Raw genomic sequence first — 21,787 nt, forward strand, 5'->3', positions numbered from 1 at the left:
GTTGGCTAAGATACTATTTCTCGAGCATCGAACATCCGTATTCTTCTGGGTTTCTATGAAGACTTCTGAACTCTTTGGTATATACAGACCAAAACTGGTCGGGGTGAAAAATTTCGTAAGAAATACGTTGACAAAAGTTTGTTTATCGTTTATAATGTACTTGTGTTTTGCTGTTATCTGTTAGGAGCTTCGTGACAAACTCCGGTGTAGTCGAATTCGCAATCTTTCTTTAAACGACATTTCGGCTCCTACCAATTTTTTTGAGGTTATATAAACAAATTTTGGTCAAACTTTGTTTAAAACGGCTAGTACAATGTTAATTGGCCCGCTAAAAAGTAGCATGAGCTCGAGTCATCTGTCACGCTGGTCACGATCGTCCAGATTGATTCAATTTAACCACAAGGTAAGTAATTCGCATTTGAGGTTAGGTTAGTTTGCCGGATTAAATGGCAGTATTTAGTTAATCTGCTATTTGTCACTCAATGCTGCCGGTGTTAGAACCATTGTTTTCCATTTCAGATGCGAGAGATTGCACGACTTTTCTCTTCACATGCCAAATATGCAGAATGCCAGCCATTGGATAAAGTACGGAATATCGGTATATCTGCTCATATCGATTCTGGAAAAACAACTCTGACGGAACGTATCCTTTTTTATACTGGACGTATTAGTGAAATGCACGAGGTTAGAGGAAAGGACAACGTAGGGGCAACTATGGACAGTATGGAACTGGAGCGACAACGAGGAATTACTATTCAGTCAGCGGCTACTTATACTCTTTGGAAAGGCCACAATATCAACATCATTGATACTCCAGGCCATGTTGATTTTACAGTCGAAGTAGAAAGAGCATTGCGTGTTTTGGATAGTGCGATTCTTGTTTTATGTGCTGTCGGTGGGGTACAGTCGCAGACGTTAACGGTAGATCGCCAAATGAAGAGGTATGGAGTACCATGTCTGGCCTTCATCAACAAGCTTGACAGAATGGGAGCGAATCCCAAAAAGGTGTTGTCTCATGTGAGGTCTAAAATGAAGCATAATGCGTCATTTATTCAATTGCCAATTGGGCTAGAAGGTAATACAAAGGGATTGGTTGACTTAGTCACCCAACGTGCTCTTTACTTCGAAGGGAATTTTGGAGAGGTAGTGCGGGAAGATGAAATTCCTAAGGATATGAGGACAGGTGAGAAAATGCCTTTAAAAAGATGTTTGATGTGACAAAGATTTATTTATAGCTTTTAATTATCAAAACCTGCAGAAGTTGATGAAAAAAGGCAAGAACTCATTGAGAGCTTAAGCAATGTTGATGAAATCCTTGGTGATGCATTTTTAAATGACAAGGAGATTACCGTGGACAATCTAAAGGCTGCTATTAGAAGAAGTTGTTTGAAGAGAACATTTACGCCAGTGTTGTTGGGCACAGCTCTTAAGAATAAGGGTGTTCAACCCTTGCTGGATGCTGTACTGGATTACTTACCAAATCCAGCTGAAGTTACAAATTATGCAATTAAAGAGACAAGTAGGTAAGTGTTTGTATAAAATCTAATCTAATTTAGAACAAATTTTACCTACATCTTAAAATTTATTGCTGCTCTTTTTTTAATACTTTGTTTATGCCTGAATATATTAATGCTCTGGTAACACAGTGAGAAGACTGAAAAAATTACGTTGAATTCTGCTCGAGATGGTAAAGATCCATTTGTGGGATTGGCTTTTAAATTGGAGGCTGGCAAGTTTGGTCAACTAACATACTTTCGATGCTACCAAGGAATCTTAGAAAAAACAGACAGCATATACAATACACGTACAGGGAAAAAGGTAATTGAACAATCGGATGGTTACTATTACATTTCTTTAAAATAACAATTAAAGTTATCACGCAACAAATGATAGGTAAGAGTGGCGAGGCTGGTTCGTCTTCATGCCGATCAAATGGAGGACGTGAGTCGCGTTTATTCGGGTGATATCTTCGCTGTCTTCGGCGTTGACTGTGCCTCAGGAGATACCTTTGTCACCGACCCTAAACTGGAGATCTCGATGGAGAGTATCTATGTACCTGATCCTGTTATTTCGATGTCTATCCAACCAAAGAATTCCAAGGACCGTGACAATTTCGCTAAAGCTATTGCCAGGTTTACAAAGGAAGACCCCACCTATCGTTACTTCTATGACACCGATAATAAGGTAATCGCATCAACTTAAAGTTACATGGTAATTGTTTTAACCGATCAGAAAATCCTTTTTAACTCACTTGGAATAATCCCGTGCTTCATTGTAGAATTAAGAAAATTTAAAGAACCAAGCACGTAACTATTTAGTCACGATTTTCTATTTTCCATCTTTCTTATCAATGTTCAGGAAACGGTCGTTTGCGGAATGGGAGAGCTGCATCTGGAGATCTATGCGCAGCGCATGGAACGCGAGTACAACTGCCCAGTGGTCCTAGGAAAACCTAAAGTTGCGTTCAGAGAGACCGTAACGGCTCCTGTTAAATTCGACTACTTACATAAGAAGCAATCTGGTGGCCGGGGCGAGTACGCTCGCGTTACTGGCGTCGTCGAGGTATCAAATATAAATATAATAGAAGAACCTCGAACATCTAACGCCGATTACTTGTTGTTTCCTCTCAGTACCCTTTCTTTGCTTCAATTTGAGAAGTTATACCACCTGTGATTAAAGTTTGTCTTTTTCTTGGTAGCCTTTACCACCTAACGAGAATACGAAGATCGAGTTTGTGGACAACACAGTGGGCACCAACATACCGAAACAATTTATCCCGGGTATTCAAAAGGGCTTCAAGATCATGTGCGAGAAAGGCATGCTGTCCGGTCATAAAATCGCCGGTATCAGATTCAGGCTGATAGACGGAGCTCATCATTCGGTCGACTCATCGGAATACGCGTTCCAGTTCGCAGCCCAGGGTGCCATGAAGGACGTTTTTAGTGACGGGACGTGGCAATTGCTGGAGCCGATAATGTTGGTTGAAGTGACAGCTCCGATAGAGTTCCAGGTATCTTACCAGAGAAATTAATTATCATTAGTAATAACTCGTTTTTCATTGCGTTAAATGTTACTCGGTACTTTTTCAACCTTTCATTATAAGGAGTTATTATTTAACATTGTACAAGTATTAAAGTAGTTAAGTTTAGTTACCTCATTCGTTTTCTATTTAAAATTAAATTTTGATCGACGTTAAGTTGAGAAACATCAAATTAGACGTGGAACTAAACGAAAATAATTGGAAGTTTTTCTTTTTTCTCTTCAAAGAAAGGAGAACAATTTAAGAACCAATGGGAAACATATTGTTATGCACGATGTTGGAACTTTTGTATGAATAAAATCATCACGCGTAGAGTTATGGTAATGCATGTCCTTTTTAATAAAGGGCAAATTGTGATGATGTACACAATTATATTTCTTCCTTTAGGGTATCGTCGTAACACAAATCACCAAGAGAAGAGGACTGATCACGGGCACCGATGGGTACGAGGGTTGGTTTACCATCTTCGCGGAAGTTCCCCTGAACGACATGTTCGGATACGTCGGCGAATTGAGGTCGTCTACACAGGGCAAAGGAGAATTCACGATGGAGTATTCCCGCTACAGTCCGTGCGTTCCGGAGTTGCAGGAACAACTCATTAGGCAGTATGAGGAGTCCCTAGGGATCACGCGAGAACAAAAGAAGAGTCAATAGAAGGCGAGAATTTAGTTAAAATTATCCCCGGGGTGAAGCACCTTGAGGAACTCGTCAAACCGTACTGCAATCAGTTCGCCAGGAAGACGTGGTCTCACCAAATGCGATTCTATTGGAGTCCGTTTGTTGCCGCAAATAAGTTATTATTACATTAAGAGCGAGAATGGACATTTGTTATAAGGAACTGGTATCTAGTTGCAAAGGCTTCTCAGTCTGTTAAATTAGTTACAATTTATGCGGGGCTGTACATTGTAGCGCTGCATCAAGTGCACAGAATGGTCGCGAGAAAACTGCAATGTCTCGATTTTGAAATTTAAAATTTTGCAATTATCGTATAGAGCAGAGTATTCCGAAATCATTGTATATTTTTTTAAATGTAAAGGCACATTAACGATACAATTTCGTTGTAATTACAGAGTCGACGTAACGTTATCAAAGTTTATTCGATTGGCTTCTGCTGATGACGCTTCGTCGTTAGGGGCTTTGGGCTCCTCCAGTTCAAATGTTGGATTGTCATACTCGAAGCGATTATTATTGACTACCTGGTGATCTATCGGTAGATCATTTCGTTGCGTTAAGGTGGACATCTCGTCGGTGTTACCGTAGGGACGGTCAAACTCTCGTTCTTGTATTTGCAGTCTTCTCTTTTCTGCAATCACTGTAGATCTCTGCTCCTGAAATGCTCTGACAGCTCTACTTGACATTCTGGTGGATATCAGACGTGATATTCCTGAAAAAACAGTGAATACAAACGTATTGATTAAAAAATTGACATGAACTAGGTTACATGAATAATTTTAAAATTGATAATGCGGCGCGCTTGGCGTGAAATTACATAAGTCTTGAGGCACGTACCACGATTATTGAGATCGTTAACATTCTTGAGAAAGACTCTCTCGAAATCGTTGGCCGTTGTTCTTCTTCGTTGGCCTTGCTGCAGTTTGTGCACGGTTTTTCGTCTACCAGGTGTAATATCGTCTGGATGTGTGCCGTAAACTTCCGACTCGTTGTCTCTTTGAAGCACCCTAACGATATCCACCATATGTTTCTCAAGTAATGCATCCTTGGTAAGATCAGTTGGCTGCAAACATTTATTTATCTTAATCCAAACGTTCAAGCGAAGAAGTCCCAAGAGCTTAAGAGTCGTTCCAAAATGAAGTAATATATTCTTTTTATACCAACCTCTTTACAACAATACCAGTCCAATTTTGTATTAGCCAATATGTGAGAAAAGGTGTCGAAACGATGGAAAAGCATCGCAATAAATTGGATTACTAGAACTGTGGCGAAGGTCAGGATAAATAAGCAGCCGATGGGCTCAAGACGAAGATACTCTTTCTCTATATGGACCTACGACAAGAAAAACACAATTCTATTAATATTAAAAATTTGTTCTTTATTACAAACGCGCAGTCCTTTTCATTATATATTTGTCACCCACTTCATATTCTTCGTCATCGACAGTAAAAGAAATGTTATATTTAACGTCCAGTGGCCACTGGAAGTGTAAAATGTCCTTATTGAGCTGCATTAGGAAGACGATGAGCAGGAAAAGAGCATTTACCATGAAGAATCGGAAAAGGTACTCGTCCCGCAAGTTCTTCAAGTCTTGAGCTGTCTTTTCCTGAAAAAGAATATATCTTATGTATTCTTTTCCAGAAATCTTGTTTGTAAAATATGATAAAAAAAAACCTGAAATCGCTACCGTTTCTGTATCATAGAAGAGAATTATTAAAAATATAGTCAATTTGACGTAATGAAAAAGGAATGAGATTAGAAGGCGGAATTTCTGTCTTTACCTGTTCTTTCTTATTTTCTTCGATAGGGGAAAGATAAGTGCTGATCAGTTCCTTCCAAAATGTTTCTTCAACGTCGGTAAGGAAGTCGACCCGTCCATCTCCAAGACTTTTATCTCGCAGCCAATAAGGACTTACGAGAAAAGACGGTTCTTCGTTAGCAGTTTCGATCTTCTCGATAACGCCGTTGTCAGTTATCGTATTCCTTTTCTCGGTAGTTTCCTCCGGACATTCCAACAATGGAGTATTTTCCGTTTCCTCGTAGCTAGGCGATTCTTCATCGTAAATCTCGATCGGCGAAGCTGGTCCATTTGGCAGTAAATTTTCGGCACCATGTAAAGTGGAGGTAGTACTCACCACGGAATGTTTTTTACTTGGAGTGGGTTGCCGAGCCTGTCGTTCGATAATTCTGTAAAACAATGAAAAAATGCTTAAATCCATTCTTACGGGAAAAGCTTCACTTTCCATCGTTATCGAACCAACCTCTCTAATGCATCGAGTTGGGTGTCGATATCTTTCAGTGAATTAGAAATGGCTTCCAATCGAATCATTTCTTTAGTTGGTTCATTCTCATTTAAGCAGCAGATGCACTTGAAGAGCCCGGCAAGTGAAAATACAACGGAGCCTCGTCCATTACTTGAGTTACCTCGAAGAGAGTCAAACGGCCATTTTTTCTTACATTTATCATCGTTGCCTTCTATATTTGTAGATGCAAATTCCTGCAATAGCGATTGTTAATTACAGCCGAGAGAAAAAGATGACATTCGTTAATCTGGGCGGAGTACAAGTCTTAGGGATACGTAAGGTATTCACCGTTGTTGCTGGTTTGCTTTCTCTCGTTCCCCAAGTGACATTGTTGATATTAAAAAGTGAGAATATTATGAGCAACATGTACATGGATGGTACGGTCACATAATAAATCACTCCACAAGGCAGACAAAGCAATTCTTGGGGGTGCAGAAACCCAGCAATAGTCAATTGAGCAGCAATCACGAAGAAAAGAAGTGAGCTCGGCGCCAACCAACCGTCCTGCGCGATTTGTAGCATAATCCCAACCAGAACAGCTATCATGATGAGACCGTAAACCGCGCTGATTATTGCCGCCATTAGAAGCTGAAATTCATATTAAATTAATGCACACGTGTATCCCATGTTTCTGTGATCACGTTGGATCGTTTATTACCTGTATTTTGGGTTTGCATAGAAAACAAACCAATATAAAAATTGTGAGAGGAATGAGATTGTATCCGAAGCTGGTCCAGTTGTCGATGTTAAATGCTGCGACAAAGGCCCCTACCAGCATTAAGAAGATTGTTCCTGGTCCCAAAATGGTGCTGCCTGAACATGAAAATTTTTTTTATCTCCTGGGAAGCAATTTTTATGAAAATGATATCGAACTAACCCATTATGATCCACTGGTAGACAATGTAAAGCCAAGAGATGTTGTCGTTCTTCTCTCTTGTACGTTTTGAAGTACTGAGCAGGTCATAAATGTTCGCCAAGGTTGATGGTATCCATCTGCGTCGTTGATTGTAAAATTCATTAAAGGACTCCGGTGCATGAGTATAGGCATCACTAGCTGCCGAATACTCAACCTGTTAATTAAATTCCATTAATTTTTATTAATATACAAACGAACCCTAGTAGCGCAGAATAATTTCTGAATATTTATTTCTAATCTTCTCTAAATATCTCAAAGCTTACTCGATAGCCTATTTGTAGGATCAAAGTGCAGAGCCATCGGTCTTCGCCTTGATCATATTGTACATAGTGTCTCGCTTCCGTTGACTTTGTTGCATATTTCTTCATAACATTGTCTTCCATTAAAGCTTTCGCCCTAAATAACGAAAAACAACCTGGACTGCAGAGTACGCAGCCAATTAAGTGTTCCGTAGACTTTTGCAGCCAATGTCCAATTGCATACTCAAATTTTTGGAACCACACCAGGGGCCCTAAGAAAGAAAACAATTGTCTATTAATAAATTATGGATGAATTCTACGTCATGTTAAGAAACATAGAGATTGTACATGTGGAAAATGGACTAAGGCGAAGTCTTTGAAAAAAATTGACAGAACGTATTGAGACTTTTACCAGATCCAATGGGATGAATCCGACCGCAAGCTGCTCCAAGATCCCGATTTTTCTCCATAAGATCCACCAAAACCTTGACTGCCATCGGTTGAAAATCAATGTCTCCATCTAAAGTGAGGATATATGTGTTTTCTGCAAGGACCTCTTTACGGCTCACATCTATTGGCTGCTCCATTATTCGATGACCAAGAAGATAGTACATATACATCACCTAAATGGTTGATTAATCGATCATTTGTACAGGGCGAAAAGTCTTCATTGGAGCAAAGTCACTTTAAACGTGACTAAAAAGAAGTCGATTATTTTTAAAATAAGTTGAATCAGGATTAATTGTACACTTAGATCATTTATGTCATACCTGGCTCCAACGTTTCCTATGTCGTATTTTATTCTTATCCTTTAAATGAGCGATCATTTTATTTTTTCCTGGAAGAACCCACAATAATCTTCCTCCATAGGGAGCTGGATACTTTAAGGGAGGCAATGCTCGCATGTGGAGTTTTGTTATGTTTTCTTCAACTGCCACAACAAGATCCTTCACATAACTATTAACCATAGTTTCGTTCTCGTCATGTCCACACACCGACGTGCAGCCATGCATGCAACAAAATGCATCGTCGAAAAATATATGAACTGTAAAGACCTTTTTCAGCTTATTTCAAAATCAGTAGATATACATTTCAATGTATATTTCACGTAATGTCAAAGAAAGGTTTATTTTTAATTAAAATCACACGAAATAATTCGGGTGCGTGTGTAGAGGTTTTTACATTTACGTAAAATATAAGGATAAAATCAACTTACTCTCCAGTTTATAATAATCTCGAACAGGTCGTTTGAGATACTTCTGGGCAATTCGCATGGCACATTGATTTTCATCCAGTCTCAAAATGCTGTTAACAAATTGGTCCATCTCTTCCTTTGTTTCGTGCCACATTGTAGCACAGGCATATATCTTTGTGATATAATCCTTGTCTCTGATAGCACTTCTTCCCAAATCTCGATGACCTGAAGGACTTCGAGATCTCTGATAGATGACATATTCCTCTTCCTCATCGCTATCTTCATCATCCTAGTGAAAAGAACGGAATCTTCAATAAATATCCTATGAATTTCTTATTAATTGCAGGTTTCATATATGAATGCAATTTCTTGTGCGACATGTTGAGGTTAAATCTCTTACATCTTGCGTATCATTTCCTTGGGTATCATTTTTCCTTCGATTGAGCATCATCGATTGGTCCACGAAAAGTGAATCGTAACTTGAAATGGCAAAAAGGGAGGACGTGGAAGCCAATCTTTCGCCTTTAGGAGTCCACACGTGAGACGTAATCCACATTTGGGACAGAAACCAAGAAAACCAGATCCATGAGGTTTGGTGTTGAAGAAAATCGCCGAGAGATTGAAACAGCGGGGTAGAACAGTCGAAAAATAAATGGTCAGGTATTATGGAATTAAAAATGCAGACATTATGATGACGCAAAGCACATAACGCCGTAACAACTGATAAAGTTACAGGAGTGGCTAAACTTGCAGGAAAGGCGAAACCGAAGCCCTGCATTTGCGTTCTGCAGGCGAATTTTCCTGGAAACAAAAAAAGAGACAATAATTAATATGTGCGAATAACATGAAAGTCAGTTACACCTTTGAGAATGTGGCACTAATAATGTGTGAAATAAAAATCGCAGCTACTGTATACGAATTATCGCGGGTCAAGTACGCATTAATGAAGGAAAGATCATTTTAGTATTCATTATGGATTTGTGTAATTTTAGTGAAATATTATGTTAAGGAGTTACGTTACCAAATTCATATGCCAATTTCGCCCCAGTTGCGTGAATCAGTAATGAGTAAAGAGGTACGTAGCCATTTGTAGACACTGTGAATGATTTTGCTTCGATTACAGATTCGAGAATATCCGATGGCTTGATATCCGGAGTGACCTGCACGATCGTGACATTGTATGTAGAAAATACATCATTGGATAGAAGAGTACTTAGTTTAATTTCCTTCCAGAGAGCAATTGAAATAGAGCAAGTTGTGAAGATGAGTGTTCTCCAAACAGCGGTAAGACCTCGAATTAAATGCCGGCTTGGTCTCAATCTCTCTCTTGTTTTCGCCCACAACCTGATTAAACCTGTTCGGCAATTGTTTAAGAAATTTCTTAAATTAGTTGCAGTCTAATAATGTCAACATCATTTTAAAACGTACCGAAGACACTGTTCGAAGAGACATAATTGCTCCACCATCGACAGGATGACAATATAAGTGCGCAAGGAAGAATCCAAACAATTGACTGGAAATATTTATAAGTCTTTCCATCGTTTTTTAGTACCCATGTTATGAATCCTGAAGACTGTAGAATTAACGCTAAGAAGTCTACGACGATAACAAGGAAAAATATTCCGGCAGAAGAGAACTGGCTTCTGTTCCTTGAAAGCATTGCTGAAAGAATATATCACATTTTATTATATCATCTTGCAGTAAAACTCTAAAGTCTCAATTATTATTTAATGTGACATTATAGATTAAAGAATTCTTACAGAGGACACCAGGTACGAAGCAGATGCAACTGGTTAGCATGGTGCCTTGCAAGGAACCCATTTCCGGCAATACTACAAGAAAGAGCAACGCAATACCGATTACGTGCAAGGCTTCAATGAGAAATACTGAAAGAAGTAGAGGTGCAGCTGGTATCTTCGACTTCTTGAACATGCATATTCGAATGCTGCGAATCAAGGCAAAGATTTCCGGGATGATGAATGCAAAAGTGATGCACCAGAGCCAACCAGCTTGTCCTTTTATGGGAAGTTTCGCAATAAAGTGTTCGTCCACTCCTGAAATCAGTATTTCTTTTAATAAGAAGATCTTGAAACACTGATATCAAATAATCATGGTCAAGCAGAGGATCTTTGCATGATTCTGCAAAATAATAAATAGACATGAGCATCGAAATCCTTCTGAGAATCATTCGATAAAAATTTCTGTTAATTCATTTACAAATAATTGGGAAAGAAACGAACCTGCCGCGCGGTTACAATATGGAATTAATTTGTCTTCCTTTAAGTGAGAAGCAGCAAATAGTATACTACTTTTCGCAAAAACGCTCCCAGCTAGGACGACGAAAAATATTATTCCGTAAGCGAGTATTTTAATTATTTGGAGTATCACGTTGAAGCATCGTTGGTCGGTCATGGAACCGCTTTCGGGTTTTGGGGTGAAATTCCTGAATACATCCCACGATTTGGGTGGTTTCTGCTTTCTGGAATTACGATGACCCGATTAATATTTCAGGAAATATTAGATAATACGATATTGTCTTTGGAAAACATTCCGTCGCTTTTCTTTCTTCGCAGATTTTTGACATCTTTTGGGACAGTTGAATTTGATTTAATACAAAATCATTATTTCTTGTAGTAATATACTATTTCTTAAAGACTTACTCTTCTTCTTCCTCTTCATCTTCTTTTAATGACGCACTATCGTAATAATCCGAAGACTCATCATCCCACCGCATACACGTAATACTGGTTCTGTTAATACGCAATGTAGGTCTTGACATATTGACACTATTGATTCCAATGTTGAAGAAAATATTGTCGCTAAAGGTTACTTAATATATGTTGGCAAAGATATTTTACTCAACAAATCTTAAAAGACCTGCAATATGAACAAAGAGCCAGACCCAAAAACAGGATCTATCATAAAAAGTACTATTGGACTTGACATTGTTTTAACACGTTTCCAAGATTGAGTTTCTCTTAACACCACCCAATTATTATTCAGCAATGAAGTAACAAATGTCTGTTGATGTATTTTCAGCGTACATGTACTGTCTATCACTAATTTGACACGACTGAATACATATGACAGCATGAAGGACCTGCAAGTTTGGGAGTGACTTATCATTGATTAAGCAAACGATAATACATATTCGTTCATTCCTTCGATATTCGGTCATCGATAGCCACTGGTGATAAACCATATCAGGATTATTAGCTTTCGGACAGTATCTGAACATCGGAAGAGGGGATGGTCAGCAGGGCAGGAATTAATTGGTTCTGCGAAAGATATAATGAAAAATACGAGTACACATTACCCATCGACAGACGGATTTACTGGATAAAGAATAACAAACAATCCCGAACGAGGATTAATTATATATATATATTACAAAGAGCCACCTTGAGGCCGATTTGATCGTCGATGTTCAAGCAAAGGAAACCACGGATCTGCTGCAACGATTTTGTTTAACGTCAGGTGATAACTTTGCCAGTTTCACCTGAGTTATCCGTTCTTATTAGACCCAAGGAGTACAGACAAGCTAATGCGGCGCTTTGCTCTGCCCTCTTCTTGTTCTTTTCCCTAGAAAATGAGATACATTTAATTAAATTGCTTACAATTTACACTTAAATGTTTGAAAAAGTACATTTTACAATTATTTTGTGTCTTCATTTTTTCCGTTAAGTAGTTATTTTAATCGGTGAATTTGACTAAATTACCACAGTGAAGAGCCATATTTTCTGCCATCAACACAGACGACAGACCGGAAGAGTTTCTCTTCCTTCCAGGTTTTATAACTTGGTACTTCTTTCTTATGCCGCCAAGCCCACGCGGAGAGTCTCGTTTTCGGTAATTCCGCGTCGCTGGAATAACTGTTTTTGAGAAAAGCGCAGTTGATCGAGGTCACGTCCTCGTCCTCGTATTTCCTCTTCGTGCTTTTGCCACCCTCAGTCTCGTCCGCAGTTATTAATAAGTTATAGCGTCCCAGAAGACCTCCATTGGCTTGATATTCCTTTTCCTTCATCCTGCAATAATCGCCCATGTCCCATACATCGCTAAAAATATAAACAGATGGATGAAGTTCCACTTTCAATTTTTACACGCTACACAATGCTGAAATTAGATACCAAATCTGCTGTAAAGTCAATGCGTCCAGGAATCGCCTTCCTTTAGGAGTCTCCTGAAGATCCCGAAGAATATTTTGTACGCAATACTTTGTGTTCGAAGGTGGATTGTCGTAATCCACTGCACACTTGAGGTAATCCTTTATCACCTGTTCCATAGGTAAGACTCCGTCTTTCTTAAAAATCGAGCAATTCCACTCGGCAGCTCTGGCAATCATGACGCTACTGCATCCGGATTCTTCCTTAAATTTGAGGATGTCCTTATGAGTTTCGATATCCCTTGATCCGCCATTAGCAATGACAGGAATTCTTAATTTCTCAGCTATTTTCCGGAGGGTTTCAATTCTATTGGGGTGTTGTGGTCTCTCTTCAGTCGTTCTGCCATGTACAGCTATCGCTGAGATTCCAGCACTGATCAGGATCTCGCAAAGAGCTAATGTTTCTTCCACAGTAGGTAAAACCCGAATCTTACAACTAATAGGAACCTTTGACCCTTCCACCAAAGTTTTAAGAATTCCCTTTGCCTTTTCAGGCTGCTTTAAAAGCGCAGCTCCCATGCCTCCCGTCAATGAGAATCTCTTGGGACAACCCATGTTAACGTCGATACCAGCCACATCGTTGTGCACCATCTTGGCAACCTGAAGTGCCCTTCCTGCGTCACTAGTCCCAATTTGCAGGACTACATGGTTCTTTTCGCGAGCACACGTACGAAAAACAACAGTGCCATCGGTTCTGTCGACGTAGTCAATGGTCTGAAGTTTTTCTGAAATAATAAAACACTACAAAATACACCTAAATAATATTTACAGTTCTTTCTTCTTTTTCATCCTATATGATGATTTAAAAATGCTGTACAATTTATATTCAAACAAATGGAGTAATATTTCTCGAAGCTGTAATTTTATTTAAATAACCCCTATCGATGTTCTTAAGTCGGGTCTAAAACTCAGGATAATTGAGAGCCATTTACACATACAATAAAAAAATTACCATTTTCCCTACGAATTGAACGCAGGAGTTTCCAGTCAATAAGTTCCTCTGTGTACACGATATCAGCTCCATAATCCAAAGCAAGAAGACGCATCGGTAGTGTTCCAATGCGCACCATAGGAGCCATAATTATTTTATCCCTATAGGACAATTCCGTAGAACATTTCTCTTCGTTCGACATCTTTTCAACTTGTTGAACCTCACCTAGGAAAAAGGTTTCTATGCATAAACTAAAATCAAATCACGTCCAGTTTTTCCTTAATTCACTGACAGATTACCTTATGAGTAGTAATAAGTAATAACTCTGTGAGGAGTCACCAAAATAGTTGCATGGTTCTTTCGTAAGATGGCGAAAGCGTCGCGCGGCAGACCCACGAGTGACAGCAGAGATGACAGAGATGAGTTGGGAGATTGCTCACGTGCAGGATCGTGCGTTCGTGTCCTGTACTGCCCTTTGGTTAGCTTTCACCGTTTTTTGCCCCCAAGGGCGGCGCAACGAATTTCTGATAGGAGCTCGCGCACTCGCGATCGCGGTACCATTTACCAATCGCCGTTGGCGGCTCACGTATTCGTGATGGTAATACCATGCGGCAGTTGACAGTGGTGACTTACCTACGCTTACCGACACTGCTCGCTTTTGATGGTAAGGGAAGAACACTCGTGACGCTCCATTTAACTTTATCTACTTATCTACTGCTATTAAGTACATTGTTGCCTTGAAATCGACGTGATGCGGAGCTTTGGGGCACGCGTCGGTGTAGCGTACGGAACTCTCATGCAGCGAATCTGTGTGAGTGCGATCGCTCCTAGAAATCTTCGCGCGCTCAACCAGCCAAGCGCCAAGCTACGGGTCGAGACGTTGAGTATGTGTGCGTTCGGCGCTACACTCGACGAGTATGCGCGAGAGTCGAATACTGCGAAAAATCCTCCCGAGGTAAGCCTCGGGATAACTGCGGATATACACGAAGTCATTTCGCGTATGACTTTTACATTTCCCTATTAGCGTTATCGAGCGTTTTCAAGCATTTCTAGAGCGTTTTCGAGCGTTTTCACGCATTTTCAGAGCATTTTCGAGCGTCATCAAGCGTTTTCGCGAGTGTTTTCACGCGTTTTTAGAGCTTTTTTGAGAAATGTAAAAATCATGCGCGAAATGACTCGGCCTATATCCGCAGTTAGGTGAACCTCGAGAGGATTTTTCGCAGTTTTCGAGTCTCATGCATACTTGTCGAGTGTAGCGCAAAATGCACACATACTCAACGTCTCGACTCGTAGCTTGGCGCTTGACTGGTTGGGACGCGCGAAGATTTCTCGGAGCTATCGCACTCACATAGATTCGCTGCACGAGAGTTCCGTACGTGACACCGACGCGTGTCCCAAAGCTCCGCATCACGTCGACTTCGCGGCAACAATTTACTTAATAGTAGTAGATTAGTAGATAATGTCAAATGGAGCGTCACGAGTATTCTTCCCTTACCATCAAAAGCGAGAAGTATCGGTAAGCGTAGGTAAGCCACCACCGTCAACTGCCGCATGGTATTACCATCACGAGTACGTGAGCCGCCAATGGCGACTGGTAGATGGTACCGCCATCGCGAGTGCGCGAGCTCCTATCAGAAATTCGTTGCGCCGCCCTTGGGGGCAAAAAACGGTGAAAGCTAACGTACGAAACCAGAGAGCAGCTAGGATGCGATCTCCCGATCCTGCCCGTAAACTATCTCACAACTCTTTTCTGGTGTCCGTTTTAATATTATAACCTACAAAATGGTTCCAAGAATACTGGTAATTTTCAACGTTCTGTCAATTTATTTAATTTCTTGTATAGGTTGTAGTGAGGTAGAATATTGTGCGCAACCCGATGAATATATGGAAAATGGTAGCAAATGCACAATACAACGGCATTTTTCAAAAAAAAGGTAAACTCAATAAGGTAAAACAGTATTCTTGCATTTCTGATTACTGTTGTGCTGTGTTAAAGTTAAATCATGTTTGGTAGATATATCTTATACGATGTAAATCCTCCAGAGGGATTTAATCTAAGAAGAGATGTTTATATCAGAGCCGCAGTGTTTGTGAAAGATTTAGCGGAACAAGACAACGAGTTCGATTGGCAATTAGTGTTACCACCATGGGGTAAGCAATACATTTAGGTTGTTAGATTGATATATACTATTTGAGTCATTATTTCAGAGAAGCTATATCATTGGAAAAGTCGGGACTTGGGATCACAGTTGCAAATACCATGGGGAACATTCTTCGATATCGAAAGTCTTAGGAAGTTTGCTCCTGTTATTGAGATGTACGACTTCTTGAAAGGTATAAGTCTTCCAAGGTTGCCTTAAGTAGAAAACGGAAGGTGAATCGTTCCATTTTAGAATACCCATCAGAGCATGGTACAACCATTGTTGATAAGTTATACATTTTACAAAATGATGAGGAGATGTTTAAAACGGGCAAGTTTGAGGACAAAAATGAAGTTGTTAAATGCTTGTCTGATAGTCAGCAAAGAATTGTTACATGGGGATATTCCAACATTTCAATGAAGGAAGTAAGTTGTTTAACGTTTCATGCAACAGTTTCTGGTTTGCGGAAGAACCTTCAGCCAAAGATTTATAGGTGAATATCCTGTAAGAAATAATTATATTTAGAAGTTAAGGTTTACTTTAATAATTTTCTACTTTCTGGTTTAAGTTCTGTGGCGTTTGATCACATGGAGGTGGCGTTGCACGATAGTTATGGTTCTCAAAATTACTGGCGAGCTCGTCGTAGTATGCGGTATAATTCAGAATTATACGAAATCGCGAAGAAATTTAGAGAACAATTTCTCCATTCCAATGACGTAAAAGACCAAACTATTCGATCTTCGGATTGGACTAAAGAAAAAGTAATTTAGAAAAAAAAAATTAAATCCCAATGTTACCTAAGTGCAATTAAAAACTGAAAATTTCCAAATGTTATTACTCAAGTTAAATATCTTTAGGGGGAACGAAATGCACTCGGTGGGCCGTATTTAGCGGTTCACTTAAGAAGACGAGACTTTCTTATTGGTCGATCTAAATTTATCCCTACAATTCCGCATGCTGCTGTGCAGTTGAAAGAAATAATGGTTCGATTAGGATTAAATGTTACTTTTGTCGCCACTGATGCAGAAGAGCATGGTGAGCCAATATGTTACTGTCAAAATGAATGTAGATTCTGATTTTTGTTTAGGAAAGCCAGTTCTAACTTATTTACAGTTTCACCTTCAATAATGTATTTAATTCCAGAGTATAGTGAACTTCAGAAGCATCTACCAGATTACAAGATTTTGAAGTTCCAGCCATCATGGTCTATTAGAAAAAAATTTAAGGACGGTGGAATTGCTATTATCGATCAAATCATCTGCTCACATGCTAGGTAAATGTTTAAACCGATACGAATTTGAGCGTATAAAATACGTTTCTGTTACTTTACTACTTATTTCCGCTTACATCTTGTCTAATAGTAATATATTCAAAGTACAATAAATTGTATATTCTCATAGGTACTTTATTGGGACATACGAATCGACTTTTACATTTCGAATACAAGAAGATAGAGAAATCCTAGGTTTTCCTACCGAGACTACTTTCAATGTATTGTGTGGGAAAGAAAAGAAATGTTTATTAGGAGGACATTGGAAGATAGTGTGGTGACAATTAGTGTATAAAATAAAAACTTGCCATATTTTACACAACTATAGCTTGTACTAATAAATCTTTTTTTATTATTTCATGTATCAAGTACAATTAATGTCAGTAATTGACATAAACCCTATTATTTTTATAGTGTATACAATCTTTATCAATATGTATAAATGGTGATAAGATCCTTACAACAATGATTGTTTGTTCTATTACAATGACATTCTTATATGTATATACTTATATAGGTTTTCCGGGTGCTGAGTGGGATAGCGTCGCTTTGCCGATGAGTTCTTGTTCTCTACGAATTTCTTGCTCCCGATGTTGTTCTCGACTTAATGCTTCTTTTTGTTTTATGTGTTGTAATCGTAATGCACGTTTCTGGAAACAATACTCTGACATGCACTGCATCAAAGAGAAAGTTATCTTGGCCCAAATAACATACTTTTAATCTGAATGTCCTTTCATGAATTGCAGTCATCTCTTTCTTTATTGCTGTAAGCTTCACTTGGTAGATTTTGATCATTGAGAACTGCAATGTTATAATGATGTAACAAAGAATACAAAACATGTACAGGGTAGAATTTCAAAAGGTCTTACTAGCTCGTTCAATTGCACATTGTCTAACGTGTCTTGCAGCTTCTTGTTTTCGATTCTCATCTGACTAAGCAGTGTCTCTTGCTTCTCTCTACGAAAGAATAATTTCATATAAATCAGTTTTACTAAAGAAGAGGTAACAAATCCTTACGTTAATTCGTGCAACTCTTTCTTAATCTGTTCTAAAGGTGGAGAATAGACCGCCAGTAAACCTTCGGCTAGATCCTGCGCTGCCTTTGAAAAATCTATATCGATTTCCCTGAAAATTCATAATATTTTTAATTATATAGACGCTTTATTCTATTTTTATGATATTAAGAGCCTCGTTGTAAAGTTAATAGGACTTTCTTCAATTCCAAAAAAAATTCCAGCCAAAAGAGGTTACCTTTCCAGCGAATCGGGTTGTATGCCGACTTCGGCTGCTACCGTCTCGCCCACTTCTGTCATCATATTTTACTTTCTGTCAGTTACTCTCCCGAAATGAAAAGAAAAATGTGTGCGAACTCTGATTATTAGGCGAACACTGATTTTCATTCAAACCATGGAGGAACATTTGACGTTTACTCTGTAAATCAAATCAGCTGATTGCGACCACGTGCGAATGACGTCATCCTTCAATATCTTTGAAACTCGGAATTGTAAAGTTATTGTTCTTAATATTTCAATGTGCGTAATGTGTATTTATTTCTGCTTTACAAAAGATTTAGTTACAAAGTGTAATTAATACCTTGCATATTATCTTGGATCATTTAATGTATTTTTATCCTAGGGTGGAAAGTGACCAAAAGAAAAGATATAATGAAAAATATATGTTTATTTTTTGTTTGATACATTGAATACTGGTTTTACTGACTAATTACGAACTTATGGAGTCTTGGCTATACTCTTTGGCAGAACGCTTCGCCATTTCATCCTCCATGGCATATATTTGTAGTGTAATTATTTCTGTGTTAACAGTTTTCAAAGGTAACAGACTTCGCTTTCCCATTTCAGATCTATTTTCATTTATTATCCATGGGAAGTTTTCACATTTTGGATTTTCAGAGAGCGTTATGTGAGCACTTTCATTAGTTGACACTTCTATGGTAAAGGTACAGTCCTCAGGTAGTGGTTTTAAATACGATTCACATATTAATAGTTTTAAACAAATCGTTCGTAAAGCATCTTCGGTCTTTAGGAAGTATGGATCCTGTCTAAATGATGAATATCCATATTTAAATGTTCTTAGCAATCAGTATCACTTTTATTATATTTAAACAAATAACTCTCCTCTGTGTTGGAACATTGAATAACTTACTCGGAAGAATTAGCTTGCAGTAGAAGAAGATCAAAGACAAATTTTTCCAATGGAACGCGACGCTTATCATAGAATACCAGATTTACTGCTTTTACATTGTTCTCATCCTCTGTTATCAATTCTCTTATCGCAATGAGTACGTTCTGTATGTATTCATTTAACTCAGGATGCTGGGAGACATGTACCGCAGTCGAGTATACCTTCCTTCTGACAAAAATTTCCTCAGGATATAATTTCCGAACGTAAAGGATATTGTGGATAGCTACTTCAAGGAATTCCAAAAGAATATCTGCTCCAACTGTTGACAGAGTTAAAAAATGACTTGAATGTTCAAATTTAATGTTACGGTGTAAAGTCTCAGGAATCATTGTGTAACTAAATTATCTGTAATTTCCGCCGAAATTTAAAGTACCTATCTTATCTTGTGACATTATTAGAATAATTTAACAATTTAAAAACCCCATCTATACTAATTTTTTCTAACTTATTCTCCACAGAGAAGATAAGAGTAGCTACTGTAATCAGAGATGAGTTGGGAGATTGCTCACGGGCAGGGTCGTGCAATCGCATCCTGAGCTGCCCTCTGGTTTCGTACGTCAGCTTTCACCGTTTTTTGCCCCCAAGGGCGGCGCAACGAATTTCTGGTAGCGGCTCGCACACTCGCGATGACCGTGCCATCTACCAGTAGCCGTTGACGGCTCACGTACTCGTGATGGTAATACCTTGCGGCTGTTGACGGTGGTGGCTTGCCAACGCTTACCAACACTGCTCGCTTTTGATGGTAAGGGAAGAACATTCGTGGCACCCACTTCGACTTTATCCTTCACTTACCTTACTTATTTTATGACAAAGTGAAATTTTACCTTAATTAAATTCTACTTCACAGCTAGTTCGCGGATCGGTGTCATCCCATAAGGATGGTACCGATCCCCCAGGTCCCGCCACGAGGAGGCCGCTGCGATTAGGACCCGCCTAAGCATAGGCACCTAGTTCCGCTGAGTTCCCGGCGTCCCAGGAACTCACAGAACCAGGATTTCATAACCCATACAGCACACCACTCGCATACCATACGCATCCGTCCACACAACACACTACTCGCATACCATACTCATCCGTCCATACAACGCTGGCCGCAGAATACAGGGTAAGTCGCCGAGTACATTGCCAGTTGGCATAGAATTACGGATATAATTTGCCGGAAGGGCATACTACTTCTAACGCGAACAATCCAGCAGCTTCCACCGTCACCGACGACTAACCCGGCTCGGCTGTCGGCCCGCGAATACGAGTTTCAGTCGACGGGCTTGTCCCGGCTTACAGCAGGCAGAGCCCCCGCGGGATGCCGCAGAGCGAAACAACGCATCGCGCAACCGACAACCTGAGCCAGGTAGCCTTGCACGTCGTAGCTTAGCTACGACGTACTAAGTGCCGACGGAAGCTGCCGGATACACTAAAGGTACGGCAATGCCGTACCTGCAAAAATCTACTTCGGTTAGCACGCAAATCCGAAATTACTACCTGCATGGAAAGGTACCCGACAACGTCCTGTCCGCAATTAACAATCTCGCACGCACGCAATGAGTGCTTCCACTTTTAATTACGTTAAGCTACTGTCATACAAAAAAAAAAACACGCTAAGTGGAACCACTCGCGCAGCTATTTGCGAACCGGTGGTTTCGAACAATAGTTGGAAACCACCGATCCCCCAGGCTCACCACGCGGAGGTTGCTGCGCACCGAAGCCCTTTACAAACGTATTAAATTAAGTTAAATATATGAAGAAATGGAACGGAAGGGAAGGGAGGTGTCTCCCATAAGGCCCGGTTTCACAACCCAAGTTAACCGAAGTTTGATTTTTAACCGTTAGGTTTAACCGTAGGTTAAAACTGGGGTTAACCGTAGGTTAAATCTGGGGTTAACCGTTAGGTTTAACCGTAGATTAAAACTGGGGTTAATCGTTAGGTTTAACCTTAGGTTAAAACTGGGGTTAAACCAGTTACTGTAGAAGCAGGTAACTCGATGTTTACCCTTCGGAAGACCAAAGGGTAATGACGCTCCGATCGCGCGCTCGGCCTTATATAGGGTCCCCGACTCCGGCATGCGCATGCGCAGTTCCTTATCACACTTTTCTATATTCCAATTTTCGAATTTCTTTATAATAACGGAATTTCATGGCTACGGAACCCTTTTTTAGGGTCTTTATACTCACGTTATAAAATTCTAATAATTAATTTTGAAATATATTAATCAACTATGTATTAGACATTTTTGACGTATGATCGTCAACCTAACTGATTATTACGTGTTAGTACCATCCTTATGGGATGGCACCGATTCTCGAACTAGCTGTGAGTAGTATGTAATACAGATAAAATTTCACCTTCCCATACAATAAATAAGATAAGTTAAGTTTAAAGTCGAAGAGGGTGCCACGAGTGTTTGTCCCTTATCATCAGAAGCGAGCAGTGTCGGTAAGCGTAATTAAGCCACCACCGTCAACACTCGCATGGTATTACCATCACGAGTATGTGAGCCGTCCGTAATCCACGATCTTTAATTTAGATCAGAGTACTCCCATCTGCCGAGTAAACTACGAAGTCCATCTATAAGTATTGAGATCTGGCAATTAAGTTTTCTAGCTTATCGACTGAGAAATTATTTACGTCATGTACATACCTGAAGTAGCTAAATCGTGGTCGGCTAAATCTCATTTTTATCGCGTTAAACACAGTTTTCTATAGATGGCAGATCACTCG

The 21,787-nt window shown here is 39.5% G+C and overlaps 6 protein-coding genes across 17 annotated transcripts; 2 read left to right on the top strand and 4 right to left on the bottom strand.

Annotated features, from left to right (window-relative positions):
• The first annotated feature begins 39 nt into the window (after window positions 1-39).
• On the top strand, window positions 40-4,090 carry LOC105704523 (elongation factor G, mitochondrial). The gene is made up of 8 exons (XM_012433819.2): window positions 40-403; window positions 520-1,183; window positions 1,259-1,523; window positions 1,647-1,818; window positions 1,894-2,184; window positions 2,359-2,562; window positions 2,699-3,010; window positions 3,428-4,090. Exons 1-8 carry the CDS (start codon window positions 314-316, stop codon window positions 3,692-3,694), a joined length of 2,265 nt encoding a protein of 754 aa, XP_012289242.1. The 5' UTR covers window positions 40-313; the 3' UTR covers window positions 3,695-4,090.
• On the bottom strand, window positions 4,075-11,260 carry LOC105704522. Its single transcript, XM_012433818.1, has 19 exons — window positions 11,026-11,260; window positions 10,606-10,844; window positions 10,126-10,419; window positions 9,794-10,027; window positions 9,387-9,719; window positions 8,766-9,166; window positions 8,387-8,654; window positions 7,941-8,215; window positions 7,583-7,793; window positions 7,195-7,442; window positions 6,893-7,085; window positions 6,674-6,828; window positions 6,304-6,603; window positions 5,974-6,209; window positions 5,494-5,899; window positions 5,136-5,318; window positions 4,877-5,044; window positions 4,550-4,775; window positions 4,075-4,424 (listed from the first exon to the last, which is right to left on the bottom strand). The coding sequence occupies exons 1-19, from the start codon at window positions 11,142-11,144 to the stop codon at window positions 4,105-4,107; spliced, it is 4,809 nt and encodes a 1,602-aa protein (XP_012289241.1). The 5' UTR covers window positions 11,145-11,260; the 3' UTR covers window positions 4,075-4,104.
• A 273-nt stretch (window positions 11,261-11,533) lies between these two features.
• LOC105704524 (tRNA-dihydrouridine(20) synthase [NAD(P)+]-like) lies at window positions 11,534-14,133 on the bottom strand. 5 transcript variants are annotated; one of them, XR_001104465.2, is made up of 7 exons: window positions 14,092-14,133; window positions 13,758-13,921; window positions 13,480-13,683; window positions 12,493-13,252; window positions 12,085-12,420; window positions 11,767-11,947; window positions 11,534-11,643 (listed from the first exon to the last, which is right to left on the bottom strand). XR_001104465.2 is itself a non-coding variant. In XM_012433824.1 (6 exons), exons 3-6 carry the CDS (start codon window positions 13,604-13,606, stop codon window positions 11,839-11,841), a joined length of 1,332 nt encoding a protein of 443 aa, XP_012289247.1. In that variant the 5' UTR covers window positions 13,607-13,619; window positions 13,758-13,921; window positions 14,092-14,133; the 3' UTR covers window positions 11,672-11,838. The 5 variants fall into 5 exon arrangements, 4 of the variants coding, with proteins under 4 accessions (XP_012289247.1, XP_012289246.1, XP_012289244.1 ...); XM_012433824.1 differs by lacking the exon at window positions 11,534-11,643 and having other exon boundaries at window positions 11,672-11,947; window positions 13,480-13,619; XM_012433823.1 differs by lacking the exon at window positions 11,534-11,643 and having other exon boundaries at window positions 11,672-11,947; window positions 12,085-12,390.
• LOC105704525 (GDP-fucose protein O-fucosyltransferase 2) lies at window positions 13,633-17,231 on the top strand. 8 transcript variants are annotated; one of them, XM_023434266.1, is made up of 9 exons: window positions 13,633-13,694; window positions 15,302-15,406; window positions 15,473-15,609; window positions 15,667-15,792; window positions 15,852-16,092; window positions 16,168-16,360; window positions 16,457-16,634; window positions 16,743-16,872; window positions 17,000-17,231. In XM_023434266.1, the coding sequence occupies exons 2-9, from the start codon at window positions 15,360-15,362 to the stop codon at window positions 17,148-17,150; spliced, it is 1,203 nt and encodes a 400-aa protein (XP_023290034.1). In that variant the 5' UTR covers window positions 13,633-13,694; window positions 15,302-15,359; the 3' UTR covers window positions 17,151-17,231. The 8 variants fall into 8 exon arrangements, with proteins under 8 accessions (XP_023290034.1, XP_012289251.1, XP_012289249.1 ...); XM_012433828.2 differs by having other exon boundaries at window positions 13,676-13,694; window positions 15,302-15,392; XM_012433826.1 differs by lacking the exon at window positions 13,633-13,694 and adding an exon at window positions 14,903-14,984 and having other exon boundaries at window positions 15,302-15,392.
• LOC105704527 (biogenesis of lysosome-related organelles complex 1 subunit 6-like) lies at window positions 17,195-18,316 on the bottom strand. Its single transcript, XM_012433833.2, has 5 exons — window positions 18,121-18,316; window positions 17,887-17,994; window positions 17,739-17,826; window positions 17,584-17,670; window positions 17,195-17,519 (listed from the first exon to the last, which is right to left on the bottom strand). Exons 1-5 carry the CDS (start codon window positions 18,183-18,185, stop codon window positions 17,379-17,381), a joined length of 489 nt encoding a protein of 162 aa, XP_012289256.1. The 5' UTR covers window positions 18,186-18,316; the 3' UTR covers window positions 17,195-17,378.
• Window positions 18,317-18,516: 200 nt separating this feature from the next.
• On the bottom strand, window positions 18,517-19,595 carry LOC105704467 (mitotic spindle assembly checkpoint protein MAD2B). The gene is made up of 3 exons (XM_012433691.2): window positions 19,445-19,595; window positions 19,033-19,330; window positions 18,517-18,928 (listed from the first exon to the last, which is right to left on the bottom strand). Exons 1-3 carry the CDS (start codon window positions 19,461-19,463, stop codon window positions 18,592-18,594), a joined length of 654 nt encoding a protein of 217 aa, XP_012289114.1. The 5' UTR covers window positions 19,464-19,595; the 3' UTR covers window positions 18,517-18,591.
• Between the last annotated feature and the right edge of the window lie 2,192 nt (window positions 19,596-21,787).

Source organism: Orussus abietinus, unplaced genomic scaffold (genome assembly GCF_000612105.2).
Source record: "Orussus abietinus isolate OABI.00-Male unplaced genomic scaffold, Oabi_2.0 scaffold6, whole genome shotgun sequence".
Lineage (NCBI taxonomy): Eukaryota > Metazoa > Arthropoda > Insecta > Hymenoptera > Orussidae > Orussus > Orussus abietinus.

Excerpts from the sequence above, each read along its gene's own strand:
- LOC105704523 (XM_012433819.2), top strand. The coding sequence starts at position 314 with ATGTTAATTGGCCCGCTAAAAAGTAGCATGAGCTCGAGTCATCTGTCA. Across the intron at positions 1,524-1,646 it reads GCAATTAAAGAGACAAGTAG|TGAGAAGACTGAAAAAATTA; the intron begins GTAAGTGTTTGT and ends CTGGTAACACAG. Across the intron at positions 2,563-2,698 it reads GCGTTACTGGCGTCGTCGAG|CCTTTACCACCTAACGAGAA; the intron begins GTATCAAATATA and ends TTTTCTTGGTAG.
- LOC105704522 (XM_012433818.1), bottom strand. The coding sequence starts at position 11,144 with ATGTCAAGACCTACATTGCGTATTAACAGAACCAGTATTACGTGTATG. Across the intron at positions 10,845-11,025 it reads GATGAAGAGGAAGAAGAAGA|AAAGCAGAAACCACCCAAAT; the intron begins GTAAGTCTTTAA and ends TCGTAATTCCAG. Across the intron at positions 9,720-9,793 it reads CTCTTCGAACAGTGTCTTCG|GTTTAATCAGGTTGTGGGCG; the intron begins GTACGTTTTAAA and ends ATTGCCGAACAG.
- LOC105704524 (XM_012433821.1), bottom strand. The coding sequence starts at position 13,660 with ATGTCGAACGAAGAGAAATGTTCTACGGAATTGTCCTATAGGGATAAA. Across the intron at positions 12,421-12,492 it reads TTGACTTTACAGCAGATTTG|CGATGTATGGGACATGGGCG; the intron begins GTATCTAATTTC and ends TTATATTTTTAG. Across the intron at positions 11,948-12,084 it reads AAATATGGCTCTTCACTGTG|GGAAAAGAACAAGAAGAGGG; the intron begins GTAATTTAGTCA and ends CTCATTTTCTAG.
- LOC105704525 (XM_012433826.1), top strand. The coding sequence starts at position 14,918 with ATGTCAAATGGAGCGTCACGAGTATTCTTCCCTTACCATCAAAAGCGA. Across the intron at positions 15,610-15,666 it reads ATTAGTGTTACCACCATGGG|AGAAGCTATATCATTGGAAA; the intron begins GTAAGCAATACA and ends TCATTATTTCAG. Across the intron at positions 16,873-16,999 it reads ATCATCTGCTCACATGCTAG|GTACTTTATTGGGACATACG; the intron begins GTAAATGTTTAA and ends ATATTCTCATAG.
- LOC105704527 (XM_012433833.2), bottom strand. The coding sequence starts at position 18,185 with ATGATGACAGAAGTGGGCGAGACGGTAGCAGCCGAAGTCGGCATACAA. Across the intron at positions 17,995-18,120 it reads CAACCCGATTCGCTGGAAAG|GGAAATCGATATAGATTTTT; the intron begins GTAACCTCTTTT and ends ATGAATTTTCAG. Across the intron at positions 17,520-17,583 it reads AAAGGACATTCAGATTAAAA|AAACGTGCATTACGATTACA; the intron begins GTATGTTATTTG and ends TATTGTTTCCAG.
- LOC105704467 (XM_012433691.2), bottom strand. Across the intron at positions 18,929-19,032 it reads CTGCAAGCTAATTCTTCCGA|ACAGGATCCATACTTCCTAA; the intron begins GTAAGTTATTCA and ends TTCATCATTTAG.